The 22,527-nt window shown below is 44.9% G+C and overlaps 1 protein-coding gene across 1 annotated transcript; it reads right to left on the bottom strand.

Annotated features, from left to right (window-relative positions):
- Window positions 1–1,713: 1,713 nt before the first annotated feature.
- Window positions 1,714–11,101, bottom strand: LOC147960477 (uncharacterized). Its single transcript, XM_087533371.1, has 2 exons — window positions 10,189–11,101; window positions 1,714–1,778 (listed from the first exon to the last, which is right to left on the bottom strand). The coding sequence occupies exons 1-2, from the start codon at window positions 11,099–11,101 to the stop codon at window positions 1,714–1,716; spliced, it is 978 nt and encodes a 325-aa protein (XP_087389497.1).
- Between the last annotated feature and the right edge of the window lie 11,426 nt (window positions 11,102–22,527).

Genomic DNA, 22,527 nt, shown 5'->3' with positions numbered 1-22,527 from the left:
TCGTGTAGTTTGTATGCTAAAGCTTTTCTAATGTCAAGTATCATTTCCTTAGACCATGAGATTGTGCAACTCCCGGATACCATAGGAGTGCTTTGGGTGTGCCAAACGTCACAACGTAACTGGGTGGCTATAAAGGTACACTACAGGTATCTCCGAAAGTGTCTCTTGGGTTGGCACAAATCGAGACTGGGATTTGTCACTCCGTGTGACGGAGAGGTATCTCTGGGCCCACTCGGTAGGACATCATCATAATGTGCACAATGTGATCAAGGAGTTGATCACGGGATGATGTGTTACGGGACGAGTAAAAGAGACTTGCCAGTAACGAGATTGAACAAGGTATCAGGATACCGACGATCGAATCTCGGGTAAGTATCGTACCGCTAGACAAAGGGAATTGTATACGGGATTGATTAAGTCCATGACATCGTGGTTCATCCGATGAGATCATCGTGGAGCATGTGGGAGCCAACATGGGTATCCAGATCCCGCTGTTGGTTATTGACCAGAGAGTTATCTCGGTCATGTCTGCATGTTTCCCGAACCCGTAGGGTCTACACACTTAAGGTTCGATGACGCTAGGGTTATAGGGAATAGATATACGTGGTTACCGAATATTGTTCGGAGTCCCGGATGAGATCCCGGACGTCACGAGGAGTTCCGGAACGGTCCGGAGGTAAAGATTTATATATGGGAAGTCATCATACGGTCACCGGAATAATTCGGGGGTTACCGGTATTGTACCGGGACCACCGAGTGGGTCCACCTGCCCCGGAGGGCCCTATGGGCTGTATGTGGAGAGGGACCAGCCCCTTAGTGGTCTGGGCGCCTCCCCCCTTAGGACCCATGCGCCTAGGGTTTGGGGGAACCCTAAAGGGGGGGGGCGCCCCCTTGCCTTGGGGGGCAAGGCAACCCCCCTTGGCCGCCACCCCCTCCTCAGATTGGATCTGAGGGGGCCGGCCCCCTCTCCCTTGCCCCTATATATATGTGGGGGGTGGGAGGGCAGCCGCACCCAAGTCTTGGCGCAGCCCTTCCCCTCTCCCAAGTCCTCCTCTTCTCCCGTGGTGCTTGGCGAAGCCCTGCAGGATTGCCACGCTCCTCCACCACCACCACGCCGTCGTGCTGCTGCTGGATGGAGTCTTCCCCAACCTCTCCTTCTCCCCTTGCTGGATCAAGGCGTAGGAGACGTCGCCAGGCTGTACGTGTGTTGAACGCGGAGGTGCCGTCCGTTCGGCACTAGGATCTCCGGTGATTTGGATCACGACGAGTACAACTCCTTCAACCCCGTTCTCTTGAACGCTTCCGCATAGCGATCTACAAGGGTATGTAGATGCACTCTCCTTCCCCTCGTTGCTGGTTTCTCCATAGATAGATCTTGGTGACACGTACGAAAATTTTGAATTTCTGCTACGTTCCCCAACAACCAGGCCAGACAGACACTTTCCTTTTCAGGACGCAAACCAAACAACTACCAGGCGGCTACAGGGAGCATCCAGGCCACGCATAGAGTGTGGATGCTAACCAAACTCATGAGTAATTCGCGTGCAATGCAGTTTCCACATGTCCCTCAAACATTTTTCTAATACAGTACAGATGGCAAGCACTCATATATTTGCGCATATACCCACCCTTATGAACGCACACATGCACACCCTACCTATATGAGCACCTTCGAGAGACTGAGCCGGCATATCATATTGAGATTTTACGAAGTCACTGTAGGTGCTTTGTAGTCGACAGAAATGTCTCCTCGCACTGAACGCGCATCATCGAAAATTCTGAAATAAATCCAGAATAAATGCGAGCACCAAAACTTAAACCCTGTTAGGCTGGTGATACCACTGTCCATCTAACCATCCAACCATTGGTTGGCTCGCCCCCAAACTTGTCACTACGTAAACATTTCGCCCTTCTTAATGAAAAGGCGGCGTTCTTGCCGATTAATAAGAGAAAAGCAGGTTGCCACTCTCGCCCCTCAAGGTAACGTGTGTGTAAGAGAGAGAGAGAGTAAGGTCGAAAATGCACTAAATTGGCGCCACCACCCAAATCCACAAATTACAGAGAATGTGTGTCACGGCACAAAGACTACAACCGGAGCAACCACAAAAATCAGCTGGGGTCACCCTCTCCTCTTATTGCTGCCCAATGGCGTGACACTCCTCCTCGTTATAGGTGAGTTAGATGTCTCCTTTGGACATGCGCTTGAGTTGGCACATGATTACGAGGAGTTCCAGAGTGATGGTGATTGGAACATCGCTTTATGTCTAGGGTGAAAACTATTATCTGGCCTTGATAAGTTGGACTCGAAAACATCAAACTTTTGCCATTACCATGTTGAATGTATTGTCTCCATGTTGATGTTCCGGTCTTGATTGGTTGGTCTCGACATCATGAATGCAGACTGTTGTCCTGATCGTCTTGGCTGGATGCGGTGACAAGGGCGCTAGTGCATTATGCCTCTTGAAGGTGTTGACGTCAAAGAAAACGACCTAGTCATAGGTGTTTACTTCATACTTATAGTGGTTTTTCTCTGGTATACTATTAAGAAAAACCCTATAGGTAGACACTTAACAGTGGCACGGGGTAAGTGAGCCGTGCTACTGCTAAGTAGCAGTAGCGCGGGGTCAAACCCAGTGTTGCAGGTGAAGATTAGCAGTAGCGTGGGTTCAACACACCAGCGCTACTACTAAGTGGTCCTCATCGTGCCCCTAGGGGCTGGCCACAGTAGTGGCGGGGGTTATAAAACCCTCCGCTACAAGTAACTAGATAGTAGTAGCGTTGGCTTTATAACATGCACTGCTATTGTGGATACACGGGCCGAGCTCTCGGGCCCCCCTAGCAGCATCGCCTATTATGTGTCTCGCGCTACAGCTAATGGGCTTAGCAGGAGCGCGTGAACCCGTGCCCCGCTCTATTGCTAAGCCACCCTTATCCTCTCCCTGTCGCCCATTCCTGACTCTCCCTCTCCTCACTCTCTCTCCCTCTCTCATTGTCACGTCTCCTCCTCCTCCCGTCGTCGCCGCATTGCCGCCGTCCCCACCATCCCCAGCCTTGGTAAGCCTCCACCCTCCTCCCTCCTCCCTCCTCCTGCCGCCTCCTCTTTATACCTAGTAGTGTTTGCTGCTTATGATCTCAAATGATTGCTAGTAGAAGTATCCAAAATTTTAAGATAAATGAGCAAATTTATATGAATGCAACAGACAATGTTCTTTCATATGTCACATATCAAAAAATAACGTGACTTGGAATAGTTTTGAAGAGTTTCAAAAAATGGTCTTTGAATAGGAAGGACGGAGTTTGGAATTTAGTTTTGGACATTTATGTAATTTTAAGTAAATTTTTTCTTCCTAAATAATGAAAATGAGCTTTAGGCAGTACCAAAGTTTTCAATTGAAGGAGCTTTAGGAAGCATTGGTAACAAATCCAAACCATTCAATAAATGAACTCTGCTCATTATCAATAATAGCTTTGAAGAATTTCAAAAGTAAGTTTCTCACTGAACCAAGTTTCTCACTAAAAACATATTAGTTGATCAACCTTTGGACAAATGCATAAAAACATTTACTGCCAACGTGACCACATCGTTCAGTTAATATTTTGAACAAAAAGGACTTCTTGTTCATTATTTCCAATGTAGAGCATTCAACTTCTCCATGTAAACTTTATGTGTCTTTGAACTTAGAAGTTTGAAAATACTATTAAAGCATTCTTTTTAGGACATTTTATAAAAGTACTAAGAAATGTATTGTACACAATGAAACTACAATTTTAGTACATATATGACACCGATATTGGCTAATGCATATATGACGCAGATATTGACTGCTGACACAATTCTCAGGTTTGTTGTTGTAGGCAGATGTATATTATTTCTGTTGCAAGATATTTGAAGGCCACCATGAGAACATCTCTAGCAGCACAACTACTTCAATTTGAGGTAAAATCTACACATTTGTAGTAGCACATGCCTACATATATGACCTAGGTAGTGGCTAATGAGTGAACAGAAGAAAATTCTCACTCTGATTAAGTAGAGTGTCATGTCCATACAATTATCGAAAATGCTCAATCTTCACATTGTTTAAGATGTATTTGTTGGTGCTGGAATGTTGGTGTTGGTGTATTTGTTGGTGTTGGAATGCTGGTGTTCAAGAACATGCCACATATTTCTTCTATCATTTATTATGATTTTGTAGGGAACACCTCTGAGTGGTCTATGTTTTGCCGAAATGTTGATTCATTTCCGTTCTGGCAAATTTCAGGCGCTCGATATGTTCTATTTTAGCAAAGATCATGCCAAAGTTTTTCCTAGATTTTAGCATGACTTGTGTGATACGTCTCCAATGTATTTATAATTTTTGATTATTCCATGCTATTATTGTATCAATCTTAGATGTTTTATATACACTTTCAAGCAATTATATATCGTTTTGGGCACTAACCTATTAACTTAGTGCCTAGTGCTAGTTGCTATTTTTGCCCGTTTTTGTTTTTTCAGACTATCAGTACCAAATGAAGTCCAAATGCCACGAAACTTTTTAGAGATTTTTTTCTAGCAATAAGAAACCCTGGAAGCTTCGAGAGGGGACGAGAAGATGGAGCAGTGGCCCACGAGGCACCAGGGCGCGCGCCGGTGGCTTGTGGCGCCCATGTGGCTTCATTTGACCTAACTCCGCCTCTATAAATTCTCTAAAATATGGAAACCAACAGAGGATTCCATGAAATACTTTTTCTGCCGCCGCAAGTTCTTGTCTTGACAGATCCTATCTGGAGGCCTTTTTCGGCACTCTACCGAAGGGGGATTCGATCACAGAGGGGCTCTACATCATCCTTTCTGCCCTTCTGATGATACATGAGTAGTTTACCATAGACCTACGGGTCCATAGTTAGTAGCTAGATGGCTTCTTCTCTCTATTTGATCTTCAATACAATGTTCTCCTCGATGTTCTTGGAGTTCTATCCGATGTAATCACTTTTTGCGGTGTGTTTGTTGGGATCCGATGAATTGTGAGTTTATGATCAGATCTATCCATGAATATTAATTGAGTTTTCTCTGAACTCTTTTATGCATGATTGTTATAGCTTCGTATTTCTCTCTGATCTATTAATTTGGTTTGGCCAACTAGATAGATTTATCTTGAAATGGGAGAGGTGCTTTGTAATGGGTTCGATCTTGCGGTGCTCAATCCCAGTGACAGAAGGGGACATGACACGTATGCATCGTTGCTATTAAGGGTAAAAAGATGGGGTTTATTCATACATGAGTTTATCTTGTCTACATCGTGTCATCTTGCTTAAGGCGTTACTCCATTTTTTATGAACTTAATACACTAGATGCATGTGTTGGGGAACGTAGTAATTTCTAAAAGTTTCCTACGCACACACAAGATCATGGTGATGCATAGCAATGAGAGGGGCGAGTTTTGTCCACATACCCTCGTAGACCGAAAGCGGAAGCGTTAACACAACGCGGTTGATGTAGTCGTATGTCTTCACGATCCGACCGATCCAAGTACCGAACGTACGGCACCTCCGAGTTCAGCACACGTTCAGCTCGATGACGTCCCGCGAACTCTGATCCAGCAGAGCTTCACGGGAGAGTTCCGTTAGCACGATGGCGTGGTGACGGTGATGATGTTGCTACCGATGCAGGGCTTCGCCTAAGCACCGCTACGATATGACTGAAGTGGAATATGGTGGAGGGGGGCACCACACACGGCTGGAATAGATCAACAGATCAACTTGTGTGTCTAGAGGTGCCCCCCTGCCCCTGTATATAAAGGAGCAAGGGGGAGAGGCGGCCGGCCAGGGAGGGCGCGCCAAGGGGGGAGTCCTACTCCCACCGGGAGTAGGACTCCTCCTTTCCTAGTAGGAGTAGGAGAAGGGGGGAAGGAGGAGGTGGAGAGAAGGAAGGAGAGGGGGGCCGCTGCCCCCTTCCCTTGTCCAATTCAGACTGGGGCAAGGGGGGCCGCGTGCCACCTCTTGGCCGCCCTCTCTCTTCTCCACTAAGGCCCAATAGGCCCATTACTTCCCCGGGGAGGGTTCCGGTAACCCCCGGTACTCCGGTAAAATCCCAATTTCACCCGGAACACTTCCGATATCCAAATACAAGCTTCCAGTATATCAATCTTTATGTATCGACCATTTCGAGACTCCTCGTCATGTCCGTGATCATATCCGGGACTCCGAACTACCTTCGGTACATCAAAACACAAAACTCATAATATCGATCGTCATCTAACTTTAAGCGTGCGGACCCTACGGGTTCGAGAACTATGTAGACATGACCGAGACATGTCTCTGGTCAATAACCAATAGGGGAACCTGGATGCTCATATTGGATTCTACATATTCTACGAAGATCTTTATAGGTCAAACCGCATAACAACATACGTTGTTCCCTTTGTCATCGGTATGTTACTTGCCCGAGATTCGATTGTCGGTATCTCAATACCTAGTTCAACCTCGTTACCGGCAAGTCTCTTTACTCATTTCGTAATACATCATCCCGCAACTAACTCATTAGTTACAATGCTTGCAAGGCTTATAGTGATGTGCATTACCGAGTGGGCCCAGAGATACCTCTCCGACAATCGGAGTGACAAATCCTAATCCCGAAATACGCCAACCCAACAAGTACCTTTGGAGACACCTGTAGAGTACCTTTATAATCACCCGGTTACGTTGTGATGTTTGGTAGCACACAAAGTGTTCCTCTGGTAAACGGGAGTTGCATAATCTCATAGCCATAGGAACATGTATAGGTCAAGAAGAAAGCAATAGCAGAATACTAAATGATCAAGTGCTAAGCTAACGGAATGGGTCAAGTCAATCACATCATTCTTCTAATGATGTGATCCCGTTAGTCAAATGACAACTCATGTCTATGGCTAGGAAACATAACCATCTTTGATCAATGAGCTAGTCTAATAGAGGCATACTAGTGACACTCTGTTTGTCTATGTATTCACACAAGTATTATGTTTCCGGTTAATACAATTCTAGCATGAATAATAAACATTTATCATGATATGAGGAAATAAATAATAACTTTATTATTGCATCTAGGGCATATTTCCTTCAGTCTCCCACTTGCACTAAAGTTAATAATCTAGATTACACAGTAATGATTCTCACACCCATGGAGCCTTGGTGCTGATTATGTTTTGCTCGTGGAAGAGGCTTAGTCAATGTGTCTACAACATTCAGATCCGTATGTATCTTGCGAATCTCTATGTCTCCCACGTGGACTTGATCTGGGATGGAGTTGAAGTGTCTCTTGATGTGCTTGGTTCTATTGTGAAATCAGGATTCCTTTGCCAAGGCAATTGCACTAGTATTGTCACAAAAGATTTTCATTGGACCCGGTGCACTAGGTATGACACCTAGATCGGATATGAACTCCTTCATCCAGACTTATTCATTTACTGCTTCCGAAGCAGCTATGTACTCCGCTTCACATGTAGATCCCTCCACAACGCTTTGTTTAGAACTGCTCCAACTGACAGCTCCACCATTTAATATAAACACGTATCCAGTTTGCAATTTAGAATCGTCCGGATCAGTGTCAAAGCTTGCATCAACGTAACCATTTACGATGAGCTCTTTGTCACCTCCATAAACGAGAAACATATCCTTAGTCCTTTTCACGTATTTCAGGATGTTCTTGACCGATGTCCAGTGATCCACTCCTGGATTACTTTGGTACCTCCCCGCTAGACTGATAGCAAGGCACACATCAGGTCTGGTACACAACATTGTATACATGATAGAGCCTATGGCTGTAGCATAGGGAACATCTTTCATTTTCTCTCTATCTTCTGAAGTGGTCGGGCATTGAGTCTTACTCAATTTCACACCTTATAACATAGGCAAGAACCCTTTCTTTGCCTAATCCATTTTGAACTTCTTCAAAACTTTGTCAAGGTATGTGCTTTGTGAAAGTCCAATTAAGCGTCTTGATCTATCTCTATAGATCTTGATGCCCAATATGTAAGCAGCTTCACCGAGGTCTTTCATTGAAAAACTTTTATTCAAGTATCCTTTTATGCTATCTAGAAATTCTATATCATTTCCAATCAACAATATGTCATCCACATATAATATTAGAAATGCTACAGAGCTCCCACTCACTTTCTTGTAAATACAGGCTTCTCCAAAAGTCTGTATAAAACCATATGCTTTGATCACACTATCAAAACGTTTATTCCAACTCCGAGAGGCTTGCACCAGTCCATAAATGGATCGCTGGAGCTTGCACACTTTGTTAGCTCCCTTTGGATCGACAAAACCTTTAGGTTGCATCATATACAACTCTTCTTCCAGAAATCCATTCAGGAATGTAGTCTTTACATCCATTTGCCAAATTTCATAATCATAAAATGCAGCAATTGCTAACATGATTCGGACGGACTTAAGCATCGCTACGGGTGAGAAGGTCTCATCATAGTCAACTCCTTGAACTTGTCGAAAACCTTTTGCAACAAGTCGAGCTTTGTAGACAGTAACATTACCGTCAGCGGCTGTCTTCTTCTTGAAGATCCATTTATTCTCGATGGCTTGCCGATCATCGGGCAAGTCAACCAAAGTCCACACTTTGTTCTCATACATGGATCCCATCTCAGATTTCATGGCCTCAAGCCATTTTGCGGAATCTGGGCTCATCATCGCTTCCTCATAGTTCGTAGGTTCGTCATGGTCTAGTAACATGACCTCCAGAATAGATTACCGTACCACTTTGGTGCGGATCTCACTCTGGTTGACCTACGAGGTTCGGTAGTAACTTGATCTGAAACTTCATGATCATCATCATTAGCTTCCTCATTAATTGGTGTAGGTGTCACAGGAACCGGTTTCTGTGATAAACTACTTTCCAATAAGGGAGCAGGTACAGTTACGTCATCAAGTTCTACTTTCCTCCCACTCACTTCTTTCGAGAGAAACTCCTTCTCTAGAAAGGATCCAAATTTAGCAACAAAAGTCTTGCCTTCAGATTTGTGATAGAAGGTGTACCCAACAATTTTCTTTGGGTATCCTATGAAGACACATTTCTCCGATTTGGGTTCGAGCTTATAAGGTTGAAGCTTTTTCACATAAGCATCGCAGCCCCAAACTTTTAAGAAATGACAACTTTGGTTTCTTGCCAAACCACAGTTCATAAGGCGTCGTCTCAACGGATTTTGATGGTGCCCTATTTAACATGAATGCAGCCGTCTCTAAAGCATAACCCCAAAATGATAGCGGTAAATCAGTAAGACATCATAGATCGCACCATATCTAGTAAAGTACGATTATGACGTTCGGACACACCATTACGTTGTGGTGTTCCGGGTGGCGTGAGTTGCGAAACTATTCCGCATTGTTTCAAATGTAGACCAAACTCATAACTCAAATATTCTCATCCACGATCAGATCGTAGAAACATTATTTTCTTGTTACGATGATTTTCCACTTCACTCCGAAATTCTTTGAACTTTTCAAATGATTTAGACTTATGTTTCATTAAGTAGATATACCCATATCTGCTCAAATCATCTGTGAAGGTGAGAAAATAACGATACCCGCCACGAGCCTCAACATTCATTGGACCACATACATTAGTATGTATGATCTCCAACAAATCTGTTGCTCTCTCCATTGTACCGGAGAACGGCGTTTTAGTCATCTTGCCCATGAGGCATGGTTCGCAAGTACCAAGTGATTCATAATCCAGTGATTCCAAAAGTCCATCAGTATGGAGTTTCTTGATGCGCTTTACACCAATATGACCTAAACGGCAGTGCCACAAATAAGTTGCACTATCATTATCAACTCTGCATCTTTTGGCTTCAATATTATGAATATGTGTATCACTACTATCGAGATTCAACAAAAATAGACCACTCTTCAAGGGTGCATGACCATAAAAGATATTACTCATATAAATAGAAGAACCATTATTCTTAGATTTAAATGAATAACCGTCTCGCATCAAACAAGATCCAGATATAATGTTCATGCTCAACGCTGGCACCAAATAACAATTATTTAGGTCTAAAACTAATCCCAAAGGTAGATGTAGAGGTAACATGCCGACTGCGACCACTTCGACTTTGGAACCATTTCCCACACGCATCGTCACCTCGTCCTTAGCCAGTCTTCGCTTAATCCATAGTCCCTGTTTCGAGTTGCAAATATTAGCAACAGAACCAGTATCAAATACCCATGTACTACTGCGAGCATTAGTAAGGTACACATCAATAACATGTATATCACATATACCTTTGTTCACCTTGCCATCCTTCTTATCCGCCAAATACTTGGGGCAGTTCCGCTTCCAGTGACCAGTCTGCTTGCAGTAGAAGCACTCAGTCTCATGCTTAGGTCCAGACTTGGGTTTCTTCTCTTGAGCAACAACTTGTTTGCTGTTCTTTTTGAAGTTCCCCTTCTTCTTCCCTTTGCCTTTTTTCTTAAAATTGGTGGTCTTGTTGACCATCAACACTTGATGCTCCTTCTTGATTTCTACCTCCGCAGCCTTTAGCATTGCGAAGAGCTCGGGAATTGTCTTATTCATCCCTTGCATATTATAGTTCATCACAAAGCTCTTGTAGCTTGGTGGCAGTGATTGAAGAATTCTGTCAATGACACTATCATCCGGAAGATTAACTCCCAGTTGAATTAAGTGATTGTTATACCCAGACATTTTGAGTATATGTTCACCGACAGAACTATTCTCCTCCATCTTGCAGCTGTAGAACTTATTGGAGACTTCATATCTCTCAATCCGGGCATTTGCTTGAAATATTAACTTCAACTCCTGGAACATCTCATATGCTCCATGACGTTCAAAACGTCGTTGAAGTCCCAGTTCTAAGCCGTAAAGCATGGCACACTGAACTATCGAGTAGTCATCAGCTTTGCTCTGCCAAACGTTCCTAACGTGTGGTGCTGCTCCTGCAGTAGGTCTGGCACGTAGCGGTGCTTCCAGGACGTAATTCTTCTGTGCTGCAATGAGGATAATCCTCAATTTATGGACCCAGACCGTGTAATTGCTACCATCATCTTTCAACTTTGCTTTCTCAAGGAACACATTAAAATTTAACGGAACAACAACACAGACCATCTATCTACAACAACATAGACAAGCAAGATACTATCAGGTACTAAGTTCATGATAAATTTAAGTTCAATTAATCATATTATTTAAGAACTCCCACTTAGATAGACATCCCTCTAATCATCTAAGTGATCACGTGGTCCAAATCAACTAAACCATGTCCGATCATCACATGAGATGGAATAGTTTCAATGGTGAACAACATTATGTTGATCATATCTACTATATGATTCACGCTCGACCTTTCGGTCTTAGTGTAACACCCACAATGCGGCTATATCTCCCACGTGTCGGGGCACGACTTAGAGGCATAGCCGCATGGTAGGCCTGTCGCAAGAGGGGTAATCTTCACACATCCCATGTACTGAATAAGAAAGGGGTAAAGAGTTGGCTTACAATCGCCACTTCACACAAATACATAAGTAGTTCATACATCATCCATAACACAATCAAGGTCTGACTATGGAACCAAAATAAAAGAAGACAACCCCAATTGTTAGATCCCCGATCGTCCCAACTGGGCTCCACTACTGATCAACAGGAAACGAAACAAAACAACGATCAAGATCTTCATCGAGCTCCCACTTGAGCTGGGTTGCGTCAATTGCATTGGTATCATCGGCACCTGCAACTGTTTGGAAGTATTTGTGACTCACGAGGACTCAACAATTTCACACCCACGAGATCAAGACTATTTAAGCTTATGGGTAGGAAAGGGGTAATATGGTGGAGCTGCAGTAAGCACTAAGCATATATGGTGGCTAACATACACAAATGAGAGCGAGAAGAGAAGCAACACAATGGTCGTGAAGCTAGAAGTGATCAAGAAGTGATCAAGAAGTGATCCTGAATCTACTTACGTTCAACCATAACACAAGAACCGTGTTCACTTCCCGGACTCCGCCAAGAAGATACCATCACGGCTACACACGCGGTTGATTCATTTTAGTTAAGTTAAGTGTCAAGTTCTCTACAACCGGACGTTAACAAATTCCCATCTGCCACATAACCGCGGGCACGTTTTTCAAAAGTTCAAAACCCCGCAGGGGTGTCCCAACATAGCCCATCACAAGATCTCACAGTCAACGAAGGATCTTCCTTCTCCCAGGAAGACCCGATCAAACTCGGAATCCCGGTTACAAGACATTTCGACAATGGTAAAACAAGACCAGCAAAGCCCCCCGATGCACCTACATCCCGATAGGAGCTGCACATATCTCGTTCTCAGGGCAACACCGGATGAGACATCTGAAAGTGCGTTATATCGACTAGAGGGGGGGTGAATAGGCGATTTTTATGAAAGTCTTCAAAACGTGGGAGTTATGAAGACAAACAGCGAAGATTTTGCCTATTAGTATGCAGCGGAAGTTAGATTACACTAGGCAAGCCATGGTCAAGTATTCAATAGAGTGAAAGCACAAACACAAACAGCTGCAATGTAATAAGGATCAGGTAGGAAGAAGTTATGAAGCCAAACAGATCATACATTCACGTTGTGAAGACAAAAGATAAAGCAAGCATGCAATGGCTTCACAATGAGTAACAGTAAGAAAAAGGAAGTGAAGATGAAACCGGTAACTCGTTGAAGACAATGATGTGTTGGACCAGTTCCAGTTGCTGTGACAACTGTACGTCTTGTTGGAGCGGCTAGGTATTTAAACCTTAGGACACACAGTCCCGGACACCCTGTCCTGAACACGCAGCTCAGGACACCAAGTCCTCACCGTATTCTCCTTGAGCTAAGGTCACATAGTCCTCGCCCAATCACTCTGGTAAGTCTTCAAGGTAGACTCCCAAACCTTCACAGACTTCGTTCACTGGCAATCCACAATGTCTCTTGGATGCTCTGAACGCGACGCCTAACCGTCTGGAGGATTCACAGTCCTCAAGTGTAATAAGTCTTCAGATCACACAGACAAGAAGACTTAAGTGATGCCCAATGTTCTCTGGCTCTAGGTGGTTAGGGCTTTTCTCCTCGCTAGGAATTTTCTCTCAAAGGCTTCGAGGTGGGTTGCTCTCAAACGACAAAAGCCGTGCACTGAAATCTGAGCAGCCAACCGTTTATGGTTGTAGGGGGTGGGCTATTTATAGCCACTTGGCAACCCGACCTGATTTGTCCGAAATGACCCTGGGTCACTAAGGAACTGACACGTGTCGCAACGGTCAGATTTCAAACTCTCATGGCAACTTTACTTGGGCTACAAGCAAAGCTGACTTGTCCGGCTCTGGACAAGATTCGCTCTCATTGTCTTCACTCGAAGACATAGGTTTTTGATTTAGGCATCACTTCAGTCATTCTGACTGGTTCTCCTGGACCCCACTTAACAGTACGGTGGTTCCTATGACTCAACACAAAAGAAAAAGAACTACGAAAGATCTAAGTCTTCGAGCTCCATAGGCTTCATAACGTGTCTTCTTTTGTCACAGTCTTCAATGTGAATATCTTCATATACCACCTTTGGCTTCAATGTCTTCATACATTTTTAGGGGTCATCTCTGGTAGTAAAACCGAATCAATGAGGGACTTCTACCTGTGTTATCCTGCAATTCTCACAAACACATTAGTCCCTCAACTAGGTTTGTCGTCAATACTCCAAAACCAACTAGGGGTGGCACTAGATGCACTTACAATCTCCCCCTTTTTGGTGATTGATGACAAACTAGTTGAAGTTTTCAACGGGGAATATAGTCTGTGAAATTGTAAAGGATAAGGAATTGTCTTCATAAGTTGCAACGGCTCCCCCTGAAGATGTGCATATAAGTTAATTTGCTTTTGGAATGCAAATGCACATGGCAGGTTGTACTTGGAGATCCACTTCAGCTTATGATGACAATCCACTATGCATGTGAAAGTATATGAAGATAATGACATGCATAATGGAAAATGGACGTCTGCAGAATGAGCTAAGTGCGGAATTTATCGTCGCACATGCGGAATTTATCTTTGCAAAATAGGGTGGCAAACAAGTAGCAGACGACCATCTGGTTTAAGTGTTACAACTCATAAGAACCAAATGAAGCAAAAACGAGAGTTGTAAGCACGAAGCAAAATATAGCAAAACATAAAGCACCCGCCCATATGGACCCGCTTGAAGACTATCAACTCATATGCTTCTCCCCCTTTTGTCAGCGAGGACCAAAAAGGTTTGAAGACATAGAGTGTCTACTCGTTCCCAGGAGCAGCAGGGTCATTGGAGGTGTTTGGCGGTGCAGAAGAGCTTGGAGGTGCTGAAGCAGGTGGCGGTGATGTAGCATCGTCTTCTTCATCGATGATTCTGGCAGTGACTGTGGCAGCAGATGAAGAAAACTCAGAGTCTTCAAGTGAAGGTGTGTTGCGCATCACAGCCCTTCTAGGAGGTGTGGTGTCAAACTTGAAGCGCTCAGTGAAGCCATCCTCTTCAAGTTCAGCTTCAGTACATATCATTGATAGCCCTTTCCATGTACGACGACAGGTTTCATGAGTGACGAAAGCATTCTTGGTGGCAAGATTTCAAAGACGATTAACATCCACCAAGAGGCTTTTCATCTGACGCTTTAGCCAGTCGTGATGCCTATCTTGTTTTTGATGAAGGGCCACAAGAAGCTCTCGGTCATTGAGAACACGAGCGCGCTTCTTGGGTCTTGAAGCAGTTGCACTATCAGTGGCTTCAGTTGAAGCAGGGTGTGGCGCACGTGTAGTGCCAGCCAAAGGATACACCCTGGAGATGGCTTCAACACCTTCATCGTTTTGAGTGAAGCTCTGGTGTTCTGCATTCTGAAGACTTATAGGTTGCTTGGCAGGCTTAGGATATATAGCTTCGGCAGAGGTATCCACATCTGGCAAGAAGATCCGATGGTTGCGGGCTGAAGGCTGATATGAGATCGCAGAGTGAAGCTTGATCAGTCTCATTACCCAAGGAGCATAGAACTTTAAGCCAAACAGATCTGAGCCTGATGCAGCGAGTTGGCGTATGAAGAAATCCTGTGCATTGAAGCATTTGCCATGAAGGATACAGAATATCAGAGTCTTCATTGCACCCTCAATCTTGGCATTTGGAGAGTGCCCTTTAATAGGCCAGAGAGTCCACCGGATAATGTGATAGATTGTTCTGGGCAGGTACTCAAAGTCTTCAACGAAGAACTCTGTTGGATAAGGAGCATCGAGAGGCAGTGGCTTCATCATGGAGAGCATCTGACTCATATTTGGTTCAGGCCTCTGGAATATGCTCTCAAGAGCTTCAGTGTGAAGTGGACAACTTTCCTCGAAGAGTTCGCCAGGAGTGGGCAGGCTGGTGAGCTCAATGATATCGAATGCATTGGTTTCGTGATGGACATTGCCGGTCATCCACTCCAGGGCCCAAGTCTTCGGATCTCTGTTGTATCCCTTGATGTGTAGGGTGGCATAGAATTGCAACAGAAGCTCTTCATTGCAGTGCTCTTCATCAGTTATAAACGGCAGCAGACCCACTTGCTTGAAGCAATCCAGCGCTTCCTCTAAGCAGGGCAGACCAGCAATGGCTTCAACATCAAGGCGCTTGTGAGGGAAGATGCGACCTTGGTTGTATAGGATGCATGAATAGTAGCTGCGCTGAGGATAGCTCCAGAACCTATCTGATGAAATCTGTTCCCTTGAATAGGGGTTCTTGGAGCTGTTGAAAAATGTATTGTCTGCCCTGAAGCTATTGATGTCAAAGGAGCCAGGTGCTGATGCAGGACCTGGGAACCTTGGCAGCCTTGGGACTGGCTTCTGTACATGAGGCCTGTGCTCAACATGGTAATCAAATTGAGGACCTGCAGCAGACTCAGGAACAGAAGTGTCTGGTTCAGTAGCTTCGCTGTCTGCTGAAGCTTTTGGTGGGGAGGGCTCCACATTGGCTTCGGTGTTGGTTGTGGCAGCCTCAACATTTTCAGCCTCCGCTTGACTAGCTGGAGGGTCAGTCACAAGCACGTTCTCCTGGAGAACTGCTTCTTGGTGTAGCGGGGGAGTGGGATCTTGTGGTACTTCTTCATTTTCTTCGGCTGATGCAGCCGGAATGTCTTCAGCATAGACTTGAGGCCTTGGACCTTTGCGAAGCCTGCAGAACACAGACAACGCTTGTGGGGTTGGAGTGGGCTGGGCCTCAAAGTCTTCTTCCTCTTGAGGGCGATCCGCCCATGACGCATCTTGTGCAATTGGCTTCAGAGGACGACCAATGCTGATGAGCTCGCTTTGTTCATACTGAGGAAGGGCTGCGTCATCTTCTACATTGTCCTGATGACCAATGTCTTCAGCAGCAATGGGGTCGGCTGCTGGTATGTTTTCAGCTTCAGGAGCCTCTGTGGAAGCAGGCTCATGAACCGTCAGTTGACGTTCTGCGTTCGGGTGCACCATAGCAATAGGTTCAACTATCAAGGGCTCTGTGGGAGCAGCCCGAGATTTCTTGATCTTTCTCTTCTTCTTGCTGGGGGCAGTAGGAGAGGCTTCAGTGCTCTTCCTCTTCCTGGCTTCAGCTTCAGCAGTTCTTGTCTTCTTGAGCTCTGAAGCTGTTGACCGGCTTTTTGGCTTCGAGCCAGTCGTTGCAGTTGGGAAGACAATTGGAACTGCTTCATGCCTTGGTGCCTCTGGTTCAGTTGGAACGGTCTTCTTCTTTTTCTTTGCGGCCATCTTGGGGTCGATGCCAGGACGCCCAAGTGCCTTGCGCTTCTCGGCCTCATTGTAGGCCTGCACACATCTTTCTGCCAGAGACTTCATCCGCTCACGTGAACCTTGAGCTTCTGCACGCTTCTTCAGAAAGTTTTCCTTAAGTTCATGCAACATGGTCTTGAAGCTCTTCACTTCTTGCACGCTGAGCTTGGCCATATGCTTCTTGAACTGAGCCTTTTCATGATCAATTTTCTGCTTCAGTTCAACTATGCGCTGGGCAATAGCAAGTTTTGAAGCAATAGCGCCTTGGAATGCGACGCTGAGGCCAACGGGCAGCTGCAGATCTTCGAAGCTGATGTCTGGTGAGGCAAACCATTCGTCGATGAAATTGTGGATGATGGCGACATCAAAGAGAGGCAAATTGTTGAAGATTTCAGCTTCTTCTTTGCTTTTGATGAGCTACTCTAGAGCGTCATCTCCAAGATCTTCATCACTTGACAGATCTATGGCTTCGCTGCGCAGGATGGCAGCAGCTATGAGCTCTTTGCCGGTGTGTGGCTGAGGCACTTTGGCCTTATACGTCTTCAGACGGCACACTGTCTTCAGGAGGTGCAGTTGCCAATGGCTTCGCCCTTGAGATTTTTGGTGAAGGGGCCGGCTTTGAAGCTTTTGGCTTCTTAGACTGCTTAGGCTTCGGTACAGCAGGAGCTTCATCAGACTCAGAGTCAGCTGGAGGGCCATTCACGGCAGTCCCTTGGACTAGGATGTGGGTGATGAGGCCTTCAAGGTTGGCAAACAGACCGATGATATTGGGTTCGGCGTCGCGTGTGCCATCTGCCCTTGGTGCTGAGGGACCAGGGTTGAAGTCTAACCCAAATTTCTTCTTGTTCTACTTCGCTGATTGTTGGGCAAACTGGAAGTTGTGCTTGAACAGATTGTCGTCACGACACCAGAGTAGTGACGACGGATGTGCATCATCAGGCTGTGGTCCTCTAACCATGCATGGGTAGAAGCTTTGGGCAATAGCTTCATCTCTGGACCTGGGTACAAGGTTCTTGTAAATGATGTCCCCCCACGGTTTCTTGATGGCACTTTTCTCAGCATACTCTTGGGTTGTGAAGCGGTATTTGAACCATTGTTCTGCCCAGTAGCGTCGAATCCATTGGATTCTGGTCTTGCGCTGCCCATAATTCTCTTCAGGATCTGTTTTATACATTTCTGCCAGGTCAGCAGGGAGATCTTTGGAAGTTCCTTCACGTCGCTGTCTGCCCCCTTCCTTGCTGCTGCTTCTAAAGCCATAAACTTTAACTTGAAAGGCTTCAAAACTTTCAAAGGCTTCAAAGGCTTTATTTTGCTGGACCAACAGGAACTGGCTTCAGGAGAATTTATGTGATGCTGTAGAAATTCTGCAAATGAATGCAGACTATGAGAACCGAAGGATTCTCCCACGGACATGTACCTGTGACAGCATTAAGGTGCGAAGGAAGGGGAAGAGGTCAATTGCATTCTCATAAGGTTTTGAAGATTAATCAGTTTAGAAGACATTGACCTCATCGTGCGAAGACATTCACTCATAGATAAGAAGTTGGTTCCAGATTTGTACAAACCCACAGATCAGTACAAGTGAGGAATCTAACTACTTCATGAAGCACAAGTGAATATACTAGGCATGTTATGAGATGCAGATTGAGAGATCTAACTTGTGTGAAGATAAACTTTTTATGGTAGAAAGTGACAGAACCATGAGATCAAAAGAGGCTGTAAAAAGAAGTTTTATTTACCACACTTGGAACTGCTAGACGGAAGTGTGAGATGATGCCGAGCAGTTCAGTCCTCCGTGCCCTAACTTGGCGACGGAAGACACCTACGGCGACGGCGGAGAGAACGATGTCCGCGGTCGGCGTGAGGACGGCGTCGGAGAGGTTGCGGCAGCGAAGCGCTTCGTCGCCGGCGTCGTCGAGAGCTAGCGGTGGCGCTAGGGTTCGTGCGAGGGTGGAAGAAGGAGATAATGACCGCGGTAAGTGTGAATTTATAGGCACAGGGGCAGCACTGTGCTATTACACAGGTGCCCCTGGCGATTCGCATCTGAGAAACGCGTGGCCAGTTTGCGGAAGTTTGGGGTTTGTTCCACGTCCCACGCACGCCTGGATTGTCGGGCGGTCATTCCTGCTTCTCCGGATTATATGTGGAGGAATGAGCATTGAAAACGGACTTTATGGTTGTCTCTATATCTTCTGCTGACAAGGACGCAGTGAAGACATTCGACAGTTTCAATAGAATGCATATGACTTGGAGAGATAGAATTTGAGATAGAAAGCATAGAGAGATTAGGGTCCGATCACATTCACTCAGTTCAAAAGATTCAACCAAGAAGACATAGCTATAAGTGAATGCTGTAGAGGACAGAACACTAGTATGCATATATCTATATAATCAACATAGTGAAGATAATCATGAAGGCATGTTAAGTTCGAAGCCAAACCAAATGTGAAGATATTGCAAGGTAACGCCATGAGTGAAACACTTCAAAACAGAACGTTTGGTGGTAGCGTTACCCACCGTATAGGAAGTATTAGACTCAGACACGGCGCACAATTATCGTGGCGCTCCGAAGTCAAATTCCACATTAATGTATTCACACTTAGAATGTATGTCTTCATTGATTGAAGATATACTTTACTTTGTGCGTTGCACATCTAAGTCATCATATGCATAAGTGTTAGGATGTGTGCCTGATCACAGGACATTTGAGGATTCCAGGATATTTAGCTCACACCGTAACTTGCAAAATCTCTTCTCATCCAAGGGCTTGGTGCAGATATCTACCAATTGTTCTTCAGTGTTGACGTGTATGATATCAATGTCTTCCTTCACAACATGATCTCTAAGAAAGTGATGACGAATTTCAATGTGCTTTGTCTTCGAGTGCTGAACTGGGTTGTTGGCAATCTTGATGGCACTTTCGTTGTTGCAGTAAAGTGGTACTTGCTTCAGATGAATGCCATAATCCTTGAGTGTTTGCTTCATCCACAGAAGCTAAGCACAGCAAGATCTAGCAGCAATGTATTTAGATTCAGCAGTGGAGAGAGCTACACAGTTCTGCTTCTTTGAAGACCAACATACAAGTGATCGTCCCAGAAAGTGACATGTGCCTGATGTAGACTTGCGATCAACTTTGTCACCAGCATAATCAGCATCCGAAAATCCAACCAAATCAAACTCTGAGCCCTTTGGATACCATAGTCCTAGAGTTGGGGTGTGAGCCAAATATCGAAGAATTCGCTTCACAGCTAAGTGATGTGACTCCTTTGGTGCCGCTTGAAATCGAGCACACATGCAAACACTAAGCATAATATCTGGCCTAGATGCACATAAATAAAGCAAAGAACCAATCATGGAGCGGTATACCTTTTGATCAAACTCTTTACCATTGTCATCAGGACCTAGATGATGTTTGGCTGGCATTGGTGTTGTGAAGCCTTTGCAGTCTTGCATACCGAACTTCTCCAGGCAATCTTTGAGATACTTCTCTTGAGATATGAAGATGCCATTGCGTTGTTGTCGTATTTGAAGACCAAGGAAGAACTTCAGCTCCCCCATCATGGACATCTGATATTGCTCTTGCATCATATATCCAAACTCTTCACTGTACTTCTGATTGGTGCAGCCGAAGATAATGTCATCCACATATATTTGGCACACAAATAGTTCACCATCAAATGTCTTCGTGAAAAGAGTGGGATCCAGGGAACCAGGTATGAAGCCTTTGCTCTTCAGAAAGTATTTGAGTGTGTCATACCAGGCCCTAGGGGCTTGTTTGAGGCCATACAGTGCCTTGTTGAGCTTGTATACCATGTCAGGATGTTTTGGATTTTCAAAGCCAGGCGGTTGTGCAACATACACTTCTTCTTCAATCTTGCCATTGAGAAAGGCACTTTTCACATCCATTTGATATAGAAGTATGTTATGATGATTTGCATAGGCCAGCAGTATGCGTATGGCTTCAAGCCTAGCCACAGGAGCAAATGTTTCATCGAAGTCAATGCCCTCCACTTGAGTATATCCTTGAGCAACGAGACGAGCTTTGTTTCTGACAACTTGACCATGCTCATCTTGTTTGTTGCGGTATATCCATTTGGTGCCTATTATGTTGTGCTTCCGTGGATCAGGACGCTTAACCAGTTCCCATACATTATTCAGCTCAAACTGTTGAAGCTCTTCTTGCATAGCTTGAATCCATTCAGGTTCCATGAAGGCTTCTTCAACTTTCTTGGGTTCTGATATTGAGACGAATGCGAAGTGCCCACAGAAATTTGCTAGCTGAGTTGCCGTTGAACGAGTGAGTGGACCAGGTGCATTGATGCTGTCAATTATTCTGTCAATCTGCACTTCATTGGCAACACGAGGATGTACAGGGCGAAGACTTTGCTCTTGCTGATCTGTGTTGTTGTTGGGAGGAATGTCTTCAGGCTGAGCATTGTCTTCATGTTGATCAGGTGCTGAGATGATAAGTTCTTCTTCAGGATGAGCTTCAGAAGGCATAATCTCTCCAGTTCCCATAAGCTTGATTGATTCACTAGCTGGAACTTCATCTAGCACATTTGGCAGTTGCTCTCTTTGTGAACCATTTGTCTCATCGAACCGCACATCCACTGTTTCAACAACTTTGTAATGAAAGAGGTTGAAGACTCTGTAGGAGTGCGAATCCTTTCCATATCCAAGCATAAAGCTCTCATGTGCTTTTGGTGCAAACTTTGAGGTGTGGTGTGGGTCCTTGATCCAGCACCTTGAGCCAAATACTCTGAAGTAACTGACATTGGCTTCTTGCCAGTTAGGAGTTCATAAGATGTCTTGTTAAGAAGCTTGTGAAGATAAACACGATTGATTGTATGACATGCAGTATCAATGGCTTCAGTCCAGAATTTTCTTGGAGTCTTGTATTCATCTAGCATCGTTCTGGCCATCTCAATGAGTGTTCTGTTCTTGCGTTCGACGACGCCATTCTGCTGTGGCGTGTACGGAGATGAGAATTCATGTGTGATGCCCAAGGTATCAAGATATGTATCAAGGCCAGTGTTCTTGAATTCAGTGCCATTGTCACTTCTAATGTGCTTTATCTTGGCACCAAAATTGTTCATAGCTCGATTGGCGAAGCGTCTGAAGACATCCTGCACTTCAGTCTTGTAAAGGATTATGTGCACCCAAGTATATCTAGAGTAATCATCAACAATGACGAAGCCATAGAGGCAAACAGTAGTAGTAAAAGTTGAGTAGTGAGTGGGGCCGAAAAGATCCATGTGGAGCAGTTCGAAGGGTTGAGTAGTAGTCATGATTGTCTTCGAAGGATGTTTTGCCCTTGTCATCTTCCCTGCTTCACAGGCACCGCATAAGTGATCTTTCTTGAACTTGACGCCCTCGATGCCTATGACATGCTTCTTCTTTGCAAGGGTGTGGAGGTTCCTCATGCCAGCATGCCCAAGCCTCCGATGCCAAAGCCAGCATTCTGAAGATTTTGCAAGAAGACATACTGCAAGTTGTGGCCCTGCTGAGAAATCTACCACGTACAGATCATCTTTTCGATACCCTTCAAACACTAGAGACTTGTCAGATTCCATTAGTACTAGGCAACGATATTTTCCAAACATTACGATCATGTTCAAATCGCAAAGCATTGAGACAGACATTAAGTTGAAGCCAAGGGATTCAACAAGCATGACTTTATCCATGTGTTGATCCTTTGAGATTGCAACTCTACCTAGACCCAATACCTTACTTTTACCAGTGTCAGCAAATGTGATGTGGCTCTTGTCGGATGGACGTAAGGTTGAGT

Source organism: Triticum urartu, chromosome 7A (assembly GCF_056163025.1).
Source record: "Triticum urartu cultivar PI428250 chromosome 7A, HENAU_Tu73, whole genome shotgun sequence".
Lineage (NCBI taxonomy): Eukaryota > Viridiplantae > Streptophyta > Magnoliopsida > Poales > Poaceae > Triticum > Triticum urartu.
The sequence above is the reverse complement of the archived record's forward strand: the minus strand, read 5'-3'. Positions and strand labels throughout refer to the sequence as shown.